Source organism: Narcine bancroftii, chromosome 1, assembly GCF_036971445.1.
Source record: "Narcine bancroftii isolate sNarBan1 chromosome 1, sNarBan1.hap1, whole genome shotgun sequence".
Taxonomy (NCBI): Eukaryota; Metazoa; Chordata; class Chondrichthyes; order Torpediniformes; family Narcinidae; genus Narcine; species Narcine bancroftii.
Genome location: NC_091469.1, coordinates 4,611,640 through 4,623,533, shown reverse-complemented (window position 1 = coordinate 4,623,533; position 11,894 = coordinate 4,611,640). Strand labels below are relative to the sequence as shown.

Genomic DNA, 11,894 nt, shown 5'->3' with positions numbered 1-11,894 from the left:
CCTCCGTTCATCAGAAAAGAGGCAAAAGAAATACAATTTTTTATATATGTTTTTGAAAATAATCTCAGAATATAATATGTGATGTTTGGCTGTAGATAGAAGAAATTTTTAATCTGCTGACAGGTTACTTTGCGCTAAGGAACGTGGTTTATTGAGGAAGACGTAGGGAAGTAGTTCAGGTTTTATTTGTTTTTCACTCCGCGGCGGAAGTATTTCAATCAGGGGGAGGGGTGAGGTGTTCAAGATGGCAGCGCCCTGTGGAATGTAGGGTGTCTGAGAGGTAAAAATCTGCATTCTCTTGGCGATGGGAAGGAGTCTAAACTTGGACACTGCATTTTGTTGTGCCCGAGTTTCGTTCTGTGCATGGGACAGCGAGCGGGTGGCAGCCAAGAAGTGGGGGGGGTGGAGGGGTGGGGGGGGGGGAGGGGAGGGGTGGGGGGGGGGTGGAGGGGTGGGGGGGGGGGAGGGGAGGGGGGGGGGGAGGGGAGGGGGGGGGGTGGAGGGGTGGGGGGGGGGGTGGAGGGGTGGGGGGGGGGGTGGAGGGGTGGGGGGGGGGGTGGAGGGGTGGGGGGGGGGTGGAGGGGGGGGGGGTGGGGGTGGAGGGGGGGGGGGTGGGGGGGGGAGGGGTGGGGGGGGGGTGGAGGGGGGGGGGGAGGGGTGGGGGGGGAGGGGTGGGGGGGGGTTGGAGGGGTGGGGGGGGTGGAGGGGTGGGGGTTTACTCACCCCTCATTCTGCTGGGGGGAACGAGCTTTCTTGAGGGTTGATAGAGGAAAGGAGTGTTGTTCATCCTTCGTCAACCCAGGGACAGCGGTCCGGTCAGTGGGGATCTGCTACGTGGGATTAAATGAATGCATTTAAATCCGTGTCACCGTTTTGGGGTTTATTGCATGTTGTCGCCAGGCCCCGAGCTGTTGGCAATCTTTGGGTGTGCTTGGTAGTAGAAGTACTGCTCTCCTGCCACTTTTTTTCTGTTGTATTCATTCGATTGTATGAAAGTATTTGCCAAGTCTGATCTTCCTGTGTTTTTTTTCCCCCTCTTTCGAGTCCTGCCGCCCAAAACCACCCTTAAAACGGGTTTAAGCAAATGCCGTGTGCTTTGTAAGGGAGCAAAGATTCTTGCCAGAGCGTTCCTTTTAGCTGCTCCTTTTGTGTTGAATAATTTTGAACTGTGGTGTTTTCCGGTCGCATCGTGTACAAGAATCTTCTCATAATAACTGCGGCTTGATGCATTTTGTGTATACAAAATAATGTACTTTATTTAATGAAGTTCATTCTCCATTTGAGAGAAATGGAATAAGTTACTAAAACATTGATATCTGGCAATAATAAGTAAAGGGAGTGGATTGACAGTTTAGGATCGATTTTAAAGTTGGGGAGGGCGGCAAGAATATGGTTCCAGCAATGCAATAGCATTTTGTTTAATGCACATTGCTTTGTACGTTTTCTCATCAAATCCATTTTCAAATCTGTGATTGTTTCGTTAATGTTAACAGTCCAACTTTGATCTGTTTCCTTGTTTGAGAATTCTATAATCAAGATCAAGTTGCTTTGCTTTACTTTATTTGACTTGAGTATTTCCAGCATTTTCTATTTAATTGTATATTCAAGTACTTTTGTTCTGTGGTTATTCTGGTTTATATGACTACATGATCATAAATCTGATTTTTGATTCTTTGGTTATTAATAGAGCTGGAATAGCATGACATAGCTCTGACTCTAAAGGTTGAAATTGCAATTAAGATATGATGGCATCTTGATGTCTTTTGTTATTTAGCTGAGTAAATTTAAATATTCTGGGTTTAATTTGCATAAAACTATTTTCATCAATTAAAACTCAATTTCATTTGGCACACTTTGACTAATCGGTGCCACAAGTGTAAATGTGGAGCCTTTACTATTTACATTGTATTGACTTGGTCTGTATTTAAACTAAAATAGTTGAAGTTGTGAACACCTGGATGGTGTGCAGTTAATCAGTTGATATCAGTATAATTTGTAACGATTTTATACAAAAGGAATCAATTAGTGATTAATATGTTTAGCATATGTATTTGCATGCATAACTGCATCTTGAGTTGAATTCAGTGACAAATGTAGTGATTGTTGGCACTAAATGTACAGCTAATGAATGGAGGACAGTGTAGCGGTGCCCAGAATTTGTGTTCATACTAAATGTTTCTGTCAAATGCATTTTGCTTGCAGGAAAATTCCCTCCTTGGTCAATTATTTTTTGTTGGATAGGTTCGTCAGGTTAAATGTGGGCTGTGTCAACCCAGAGCATTGTATTTTTTTGTCTTTTGAAGAACAGTTTGTGACCATTGCATATTAGTTGATGCCTCCTGTTGGATTTCTTTACCCTTTCAAAAGAAATGTTAAGTGTGTAGAATGAGACGATGGTAACTTTACATCTACCAGAAAGTTTAATGAAGCCTACTGAAAGATTGCAAATGTGCTGATTGAAATCTTGGAGCAATTTTAAACAAGCTAATTTGAAATAAAATAATTCTATAACCTCTTGGAAAGCTTGAAATGATTGAAAACAGTAGGGAAGCATCTATATTTTAAACCAATCACTTCACTGGTCTGCAATGTAGTTTCTGCTCTCTGTAGGCATCTTCCCACTCCTTCATTTTGCCCTATCAAAGAAACACCCTTTCATTTCTCCCTAGTATTTATGTTAACTGTTCCTTGTGTTAGTGAGTTCCATGTTCTTGAATTGTTTAAACACTTCCCACTATTCCTTATTGTGTTTAATAGTGACACTTGTCTATACCTAAAGTAAAAACATAGTGCTGGAGAAACTCAGCTGTCAAACCGTGTACTTTGTATAGCAAAGATGAAGATTCAAAACCAACATTTGGAGCTTGAGCCCTTCATCAAGGTCTTCCAGCTTTGGAAACTTGTTGCATAGAAATATCTTGCATCTACTCGATAAAATATTATCATTGTTTTAAATTCCTTACCTACATGCACAACAAAAGGTTCAATTATTATCATGTAATACTATATTTAGACTATAACCTGCATGAAATTTGACTTTTGTCTACTGTCAAGCAGAGTTGCAACTTTGTCCAGCACCCCTCTCAAAAACCTGCAGCACCTGGTGTTCCTAGGCAAGTCCCTAATGGAAGGATAGTTATTGAAGAAGCAAAAGTTTCCCCAATGTCTTGTATCAAGAGAATTGGACTGTATTTTCTTCAGAAGAATAAATGCTGCTCGTTGTAAATTCCTTAGTAACTTGAGTATTTGGAATTTACTATCCAAGCAAGATGTGGAGGCTTGATCACGAGATGTGTAAAGTGGAGATTAATAGATTTTTTAAACATCAAGGGAATCATGGGATATGTGGATGTGCAGGAGGATGCTGGTATAAAAGAACAGTGTAGCGGGCATAAGGGGCTAAATTTCTAACATTACTATGTTCTTGTATTTTGTGCTGTCCTGTTGGTCAGCAGTTTAGCATTGCAGAGGGCAGAACTGAGGAGGCGATAAACATAAAGCATGACGCAGCCGGTGAATGTTAGTGACCTGGTCCTACTGCTAGAATCAACAAACCTTCAAATGTATGAAGGTGTGAAAGGACTTGTTGTGGACCACCTTCGCTCAGGTGAGACTGTGTTGGGACTTTTCATTAGAACAGAGCCTTGAAAAATGTTCCCGGCATGTGAATGCTTTTTGTTTTTGAAAACTATCTTCCTCTATGTAACATTTTTTGTTAATATATGATTTAATTTGGTTGCATTTGTATAGCTACAAATTAATTTGGAAGTCTTTGGTGTGAAAATATCTATTTTGAACAGTTTCATCCAATGCTGCAATTAAAACTTCTGTTTGTCTTGCAGTTTAAATATTGCTGTTTACTTGATATGGTAATGGGAGATTTTAAATTTGGTAATTGTGGCAAAGTTTAAAGGAAACATACAAAGATTTTGAGGAGTGCTTTCAATAGGCAGAATATTTCCACATTAATGTTGTTATTCTCTGTTCTTTGTTGAGTGTCTCATCTTAGAATTGTACGCACAGAATGAAGCCATTTATCCTATTGTTTCTGTTAGAGCACTTGGGGTGGGGGGGGGATGAAAACTATTCAATTAATCTTGGGTTGTTTATAACACAGCAATTTTTTTATTCTAGTTTAAAGTTACTTTTCAATCACCTTCCTGTAACTCTTTTCAGGCATTTCATTTCAGATTACAATTCCTGTTTTGTATTCTCTGCACCTCCCAATGTTCTTTTATCATTGCCTTAAATGTTTGTTCGCTGATTATCAAGCTAGTCAAAATAATTTAGAAGTATGAGACTGCAGATGCTGGAATCTTGAACAAAAACAACAAACTGCTTGATCTCGGACGAGTTGCATCTGTGGTGGTGGGGGTGGAGTCCTTGATATTTTGGATCAAGGCTAATGTCACACGCTAGTCCTGATTGAAAGTCCTGGCCTTGCCCTTTCATTCCTTTGAGTCAAAATAATTTGATCACTGTCAAATTTTGAGCACTTCAATGACCCCAGCTCTTAAACATTGACCCCCAGCTTCAATTGGTTCTCCACGTGGCTAAGCTCCTTCATCCCTGCTGCCATCCCACTGTGGTAAATGCAACATTGTCTATTGAGGCTCAGTAAATTATTAAAATATTTTTTTTCATGTGCAGAATCATGTCATCAAGTTCCTTATCCAACAAAGTTATTTTGAAATGCATTTTTGCAAAGTTGACTGAACTCTTGCTCAATGACTAGAAGTTCCCTGTTCGTGTCAACTAGTTGTTATGTCTGCAGATCGTGGCCCTTTGCTAGTGAACGCGATAGTGGATCATTACTTGGAAAATGATTCTCTCCCAGCTGTGCAGATTCTTTCAGCTGTCCAGGAGCCTCACGATAAGGTGAGCAGAATAATGTGGTGACTTTGTAAACAATGCTTAATAATGTTAAGTTTGATGGAAATCTGATATAGTTGGCTTCAACTACACTAAGTGGCATTTGGCTCAAAAAATGTAAAGATGCTAAATAGGGGTGGGGGAAGTCATCTCAACTGGAGGTTATTGATAGCCTGAACTAGCCTTGATGCCATTACTCAAGATATTAAATACATAGGTTGTGAAAAACATTTTTTTATTGGTAGATTTAATCTACTCTTTGTGAATGCTGTCAGAAATGTGCCCTTTCTAATTACCAGGGGACTCCACCACACTCCATGTAGTTTAGGGTATGTGATGCATTTGCTCAAATTGCTGGTACACTGTGGTTGTAACAAATATCTGCAGGATTCAAAGCCTTACCACCTGTTGTGTGCTATCCACATGAATGCACATCACCCTTTTCCTTTACTGATGGTCTCTATGCCTCCCAACACAGTGGGAGTACTTTCAACACAATGCATTAATTTAAGGAAATGGTCCATCCCCACTTCTGGCAGTCCTTGAAAGTAATTCTGAGATAAACTTTGAGGATTTAAAAAAAATGATTAGAAATGCACTGGGAAGTTTAATAAACTTTAATTTTCAGACCTTTCTCCTGATTAAATGGTAAATTACATTAGTGTTCACTCCATGTGGGCAATGCTTATTGCACTCTATGCCATTGGCCTTTTTCCATGTGCCTAGACCAAAAAATTGTTGTTTAAAAAAATATGACTAGTGATCAGCAGCAGGATTGCTGCCAGTTTTCTTATGAGCCCCTTGATATTCATTGAGACTGAGGTAACCCTGGAGTTTGGTAAAGGACAATGCCTTAAACTTTCCATGCCAAGTATTGTCTTTTCTTTGGCTTGGCTTCGCGGACGAAGATTTATGGAGGGGGTAAAAGTCCACGTCAGCTGCAGGCTCATTTGTGGCTGACAAGTCTGATGCGGGACAGGCAGACACGGTTGCAGCGGCTGCAGGAGAAAATTGGTTGGTTGGGGTTGGGTGTTGGGTTTTTCCTCCTTTGCCTTTTGTCAGTGAGGTGGGCTCTGCGGTCTTCTTCAAAGGAGGTTGCTGCCCGCCAAACTGTGAGGCGCCAAGATGCACGGTTTGAGGCGAGATCAGCCCACTGGCAGTGGTCAATGTGGCAGGCACCAAGAGATTTCTTTAGGCAGTCCTTGTACCTTTTCTTTGGTGCACCTCTGTCACGGTGGCCAGTGGAGAGCTCGCCATATAACACGATCTTGGGAAGGCGATGGTCCTCCATTCTGGAGACGTGACCCACCCAGCGCAGCTGGATCTTCAGCACCGTGGACTCGATGCTGTCGACCTCTGCCATCTCGAGTATGCATGTACTGAATGATGAGAGGATTGCATTTTGTTGTTGCCAGAAAAAAATCTTGCCTGTGAGGAATTGTACCACACTCTTCAGTCTTGCCAATTATTGTGAACCCTTTATTATTCAACCACCACGAAGGAAGGAAAAGTGAAATTGAAGTTTAACTTGTGCTTTACTACCTGGATTAGCCTTTTAAAAGTTGTCTTTAGGAGCAAGACGAGCAGCATTAATGCAGTTGAGAAGTTTTAAAATGGGGCTAGTTGCATAAAGTCCTGGGTTGCACACATTATTGTGGTCTTGTGATCTTCAACAATTTGGATTTTTTTTTACTAATTATAGATTTTATTCCCAGATCTTTGAATTCAGATTTGTTACTTGAAGACCTGGCACAGATACACTGGGCCAACTGACTTTTGTGTATCACTGGTTATAAATTTACTAACTGCTATAAAGAGATTTGATCATTCATTCTGAGCTTCTAGTTGGATAATGTAACTTGTTTCACTGTACATGTATGGTATGTATTAATGTCTGGGACCCAAAAATGCCTATTCTGCATTTGAGCAGATTTTTAGTCCAGGTTTAAAGGGAGAAGCAGGGGAGGTTCTAGCATTCATTTTACTTTTTTTCAGCATCTTTTGGATCGACTGAATGAGTGCATGGGAAAGGCTGCCACCCGTCTATCTGCTGTGACCTTGTTGGGTCACGTTATCCGACGCGAGCCAACTTGGATTCATAAACTCTTCCGTGCACCTGTGTTGGTTTCGCTGCTCAAGTGTTTGAAGGTTCAGTATTCAAGATTTACTTTATTTTTCTCATGTCTAGCGTTTCTATCCTATCAAAGCACGTCTTGTGGGAAAGCAAAATATTTCAGAACAACTTGTAAAGTTGGCAGCGTATAGCTTTAAATGACTTGTATTACTGTAGACTGGAATAGCTTTTAAATCATGGCCAATTTTGACTTTGCGGTAATTAAAAGAATATAAACTTGTGGTAGTCAACCCATGCTAAAATGAAATTAGACAGCAGAATAGAACACACAGCAAAATATTACTAAAGCATACAGATCTTTATCTCATTAATAATCAATTTGTATGCAGGCTATGATAAAGACTAATTAGGAGAGGTCAATTTCTGGTACCTGTCTGAAGCCTTTAGCTCTCACTTCAAAGATAGAGATTTCATTCTATATACAATTTCAAATGGCTAAAGGGTAGAAGTGGCCCCCACCATTGCATTACATCATTTTATCATTAAAAAACCATGTTCTCAGCTGTTATCTGGTGTGTATCTTGCACAAAAGAATGGTATGTGTTTTTTGTCTGGTAAATAATCAACATTACCTTGAAGGATACAATTTTAATTGTGTTTATGCCAGCTTTATTTCAATTTTAATGATGTTTATGCAAGCCATTTCTTATCTCGATCTTAACAAGGTCTACAACTTGTTTTCTGCAGAGTTTGCAAAATTCAGCCATTTTGTGATATACCCTATGATTTTAGCCATTTTATAATTAAAAGCTGCCTTTGTGAGCACTGCTGTGTGAATAATTCTGACACAAAGTCCACAGGCTGTACAATTGGCTTTAATTAGCTTAAACTTGTACACACCAGTCTCCATATCTTGCTGGCTCCACATGTCTGACTGTTCCCCTGGAAGGGGCTGGCTCGAGTCTTTGTACAGGCTGATGATTGACAGCCAGCAGATGGGGCCAGCCTCCCAGGTTGCCTACCAGCAGGTAGAGAAGGTACAGTGGTTGCCCCCTGCAGCTAGTGTAGTGGTTGTATCATCACAGCCTATTAACAGCAAAAGCTTTAAGCATTGAGATATGAATTATACAAACTTGTATCCCTTCTTCTGTCTCCCTATTCTCTTACCCCGAAAATGCTTTTGATTTTCAATCAAAGTTTGTCCAAATATTCAGAGAATAACATATTTCTGTCAGTGGGAGAATTTGTCACTTGGTTCTGTCCCATGACTAAAAAGTTTTTTGTGTTGGGTATCTTAGGACATTCCACAATGGTTCCAAAACAGTATTTTAGAAGTGTAATCTTTGGTCATAGTGCAAAAAAAAATACAGCATCTTACTAAGTAACTTATTTCAGTTATGTTCTGTTGGACAGAACATGAAAGACCTCTGATTGTGAGTCTGCATAAGTGGGATCCAAGATGGCACACTGCATCGCTCCTTCAGTTCTGCATTGGAGTATCTGCCAGTCTTTCATGGTCCAGTATTTTAAATGGGACATTAACCTACAACCTTCTGCTTCTGAATGCTGCCTATTGAGACAGTTAAAACAAGATGTTTCCTGTTATTATACTGCTAGGATGCAATTAAGGAAAGAATAAAGAAATGTACATCTTGCAGCATTTCTGTATCTCGCAAGGTCTTCCACAGGGCTGCTGGAAATGATTGCCAACTTGAACTGGGTATGAGTCATTGGGTATGAATAAAAAGCAAATGGAATCAAAAGCAGGTAGATTGAGTAAGCATAATCTTTTGATCCAATTGAATTGACAGAAGGTGGTGAGACTGGCTGTACATATTTTTTCTATAAGCCTCTGATTTATAAAATATACAGAACCATTCCTCTAAGATTCTTCTCATTGCCTATGGAATTGAGGGCCATCATCCATGTTTTGATGCACGATCTTAAATTGATAATACAAATTCAAAGGTGGACCTTTGTTGATTTGGTCTTCTCCACAGACTGAGACAGAGGTTGTGTTTCTTACCACTGGAGTTCTTGTATTAATCATCCTTCTGCCAATGATCCCGCAAGCTGGGAAGCAGTATCTCCTTGATTTTTTTGAAATCTTTGGCCGATTGGCTGCTTGGAACCTGCAAAACCCAGGTATGCTGATCTATCACCGAGAGATGAGTTTCCCCCTTTATTTCAGGGGTTTGGTGGGGGAAATATCAAATACTGTTTATCTGCTTTAAAATATTGCTTTGCAATGATTCTGCAAAGCAAATCTTCTCCAGCCAAGTGAATTAAAATGAGTTTTGGCATTTCCTACTTTACACAAGTACCAACTTGTTGATACAAAAATGGCCACCTTTCTAATGTGTTAAACTGTGCTAAATTCTTCATGTGATTCTTCTTCTGGAAAGAATAGATTTTTATTTCAGGATGTAACACTTTTTTGCGATTGAGTCAATTTGGATATTTTAACAATACTGATAATTGGAAGTCTTGCTAATTTTTAATGGTACTAGTAGAGGGATAAATATTAGCCAGCACACTGGGAAGGATTCCCTGTACTCGTATAGAGACTGGGATCTTTTGTTTACAATTAGGTGACTGTATCTTTGTGTCCCTTTTATTTTAATCTGTAATTTGGGCATTCAGTCTCTGATTGGTGATCCATATTTTTGGGTAACCAAACAAATTTTTTTTTTAAATCAAATCTGGGGTAAGTGGGTAAAGCACTGGTTCTTAAATCTGTGGGAGGAGAATTGATATTTTGGGTTTTTGGTTATCCATGATTAATAATGTTAAGAGTCATGCTATCCCTTTTATTTTTCTAGGCAAAGTGCCAGATGTATATCTGATTCACCTCCATGCCAGTGTTTATGCATTGTTTCATCGTCTCTATGGGATGTACCCTTGCAACTTTGTCTCCTACCTCCGCTCCCACTACAGTTTAAAGGAAAATGTGGAGATTTTTGAGGAGGTGGTAAAGGTAAAAAAAAAACATTTTTTTTTAAAAGAGCATTGGGGAGGAAAAGGATCAGATCTTTGAAGCACTAGCTAATGATTGAGTAAGATGAGGCAGGCCAAGAGACTTTCTGACATGGAAAGGAAGAGCAAATTCTTTATTTCTTAATAAGTGCTCTTTATATTCAGAATATTTACATTTAAGATTTACCTTGATTAGATTTTAGTAAATATATTTCAGTTTTTTTTTCTCTTTGGCTCTCCTAAAGAGAGCTGGCTGAGAGGGGGTTCTTTTTTTAATATAAATTTTTTTATCGTTCATAATATGTACTTTTTTTTACTGTATGTAATAACCTTGTTGAACGAATAGTTATTTTTTAAAAAAAAAAGAGCAAGGCAAACATCTTGTATTGTCTGGTTTCAGTTGCAATAGGTTTTTTAAAGAATTGCACTTGCTGTCTTTCATTGCCACCGAAGTCTTCCAATCGTAATTTCATTGATTGACAGGTGATGTGGCTTCTGAAAAAATTTCAGACAAGTGATCACCTGCAGTGCATACATTCCAGACAGGCAGGGAGGCCATGTTTCCTCCACACGCAACAGGGACCCAAAAGCAGAATGGGTCAATGCTTTTGAGGAGAGGAAACCATAATCTTCCAAACTTGTTTTAATACTGAATACATTTACTTTCCTCCATAGTTTACAAGTAGCAAAAGCACCAAATCCTGGAGATGCTCAGACCCAGCAACATCTGTGGATTTCTTTTATATTTTAAAAAAAAAAGTGATCCAGGCCAATGATCAATGATGCCTGGCCTGAGTTTGAAACTAATATATTGAAGTCTCTACTTAAGATTTCAATTGATTTTCTGCGAATTTTGGCCATGAGTTTCAACCATTATTCGGTGTTGGAGAAGAACATGTCATAGAGGTTGGCTTGCTTATCCTTTGTTGAGTGACCATCGCACTGATTGTAAACTTGCTGCATTCCTAATGTCTCTGTTGCAGCCAATGCTAGAACACGTGCGAATCCACCCTGAACTAGTGACTGGAACCAAGGACTATGAACTGGATCCCATTAAGTAAGTACCACAATCTTAAAGTTCTAGTGTTGTCATCTTCACAACTCCACTCTTTCAGCTTTTTAATAAAGTATTGCAAACATTAAAACATTGACTTGCAAAGCATTGACTGATGTGGATTGTTAAAAGAAGCTTTAAAATGTGGAATTTTCAATCATTATCACTTGAACTTAACATTGTTTAGTCCACACTATTTTTGGTGTCATTCATATTTTCTCTTTGAGGTGATTATGAAATTTGTCTATTTATAATCCAGTCTTAATGTTGTCCTGTGAAGAAAATTGTCATTGAACTTGAATGTTTTCCTATCTTGCCACTGTATTTAAAAGAAAATGTATATTCCTATACTTGATAATATACTGCAGCAGCCAATAAAGTATTTTTGAAGTAAAATTGCCAATTGAAATGTGGGAAACATGGAAGCAATTCTTCCATCTAATATCCCACAAAATGTGATTTATGGTGGTTTTAGTTATTAAACTGATTACAGCAGACTGCATGCCATTTTTCCAAAATGATACTGTTTTATTTTAATTGTTCAAATTTAGACATGCAACTTTTGATTCATTAGATTCTTTTTTTTTCTTTTGGGAAAAACAAGCACCCCCGCCTCAAATTTTCCTTCAAAATACTAAAAAAAAATGGAGGTTTGGCATTACCTAATTTTAGATTTTATTATGAGGCAGTGAATATTAGATATATTACCATTGGATTCATCATAATGAATATCAAGATGGATTGATCTGGAGATCAAGTCCACTAAAAGGTATTCTCTCCTTTCAATACTTGGAGCACCCTTGCCTTTTTTTTAGCTTCTAAGTTGACTGATAATTTGGTAGTCAGACACACTTTGAGAATTTGGTTTCAATTTTAAAATTTTGGTTACCACAGGTTTTTATTGATTAGCCCTATTCT

At 39.0% G+C, this 11,894-nt stretch overlaps 1 protein-coding gene across 8 annotated transcripts in view; it reads left to right on the top strand.

The window, feature by feature from the left end:
- The first annotated feature begins 196 nt into the window (after positions 1-196).
- The window catches only part of tsc1b (TSC complex subunit 1b), a 62,589-nt gene continuing 50,891 nt past the window's right edge, over positions 197-11,894 (top strand). For 5 of the 8 annotated variants that reach the window (XM_069919332.1, XM_069919349.1, XM_069919344.1 and 2 more), the window contains exons 1-7: positions 204-280; positions 3,456-3,607; positions 4,775-4,878; positions 6,868-7,020; positions 8,947-9,091; positions 9,769-9,923; positions 10,906-10,979. In XM_069919332.1, coding sequence (XP_069775433.1) covers positions 3,502-3,607; positions 4,775-4,878; positions 6,868-7,020; positions 8,947-9,091; positions 9,769-9,923; positions 10,906-10,979 — 737 coding nt within the window. In that variant the 5' untranslated portion in view covers positions 204-280; positions 3,456-3,501. Of the gene's footprint in view, positions 281-3,452; positions 3,608-4,774; positions 4,879-6,867; positions 7,021-8,946; positions 9,092-9,768; positions 9,924-10,905; positions 10,980-11,894 lie in introns of those variants that run through there. The other 3 variants (XM_069919330.1, XM_069919358.1, XM_069919368.1) reach the window with 3 other exon arrangements.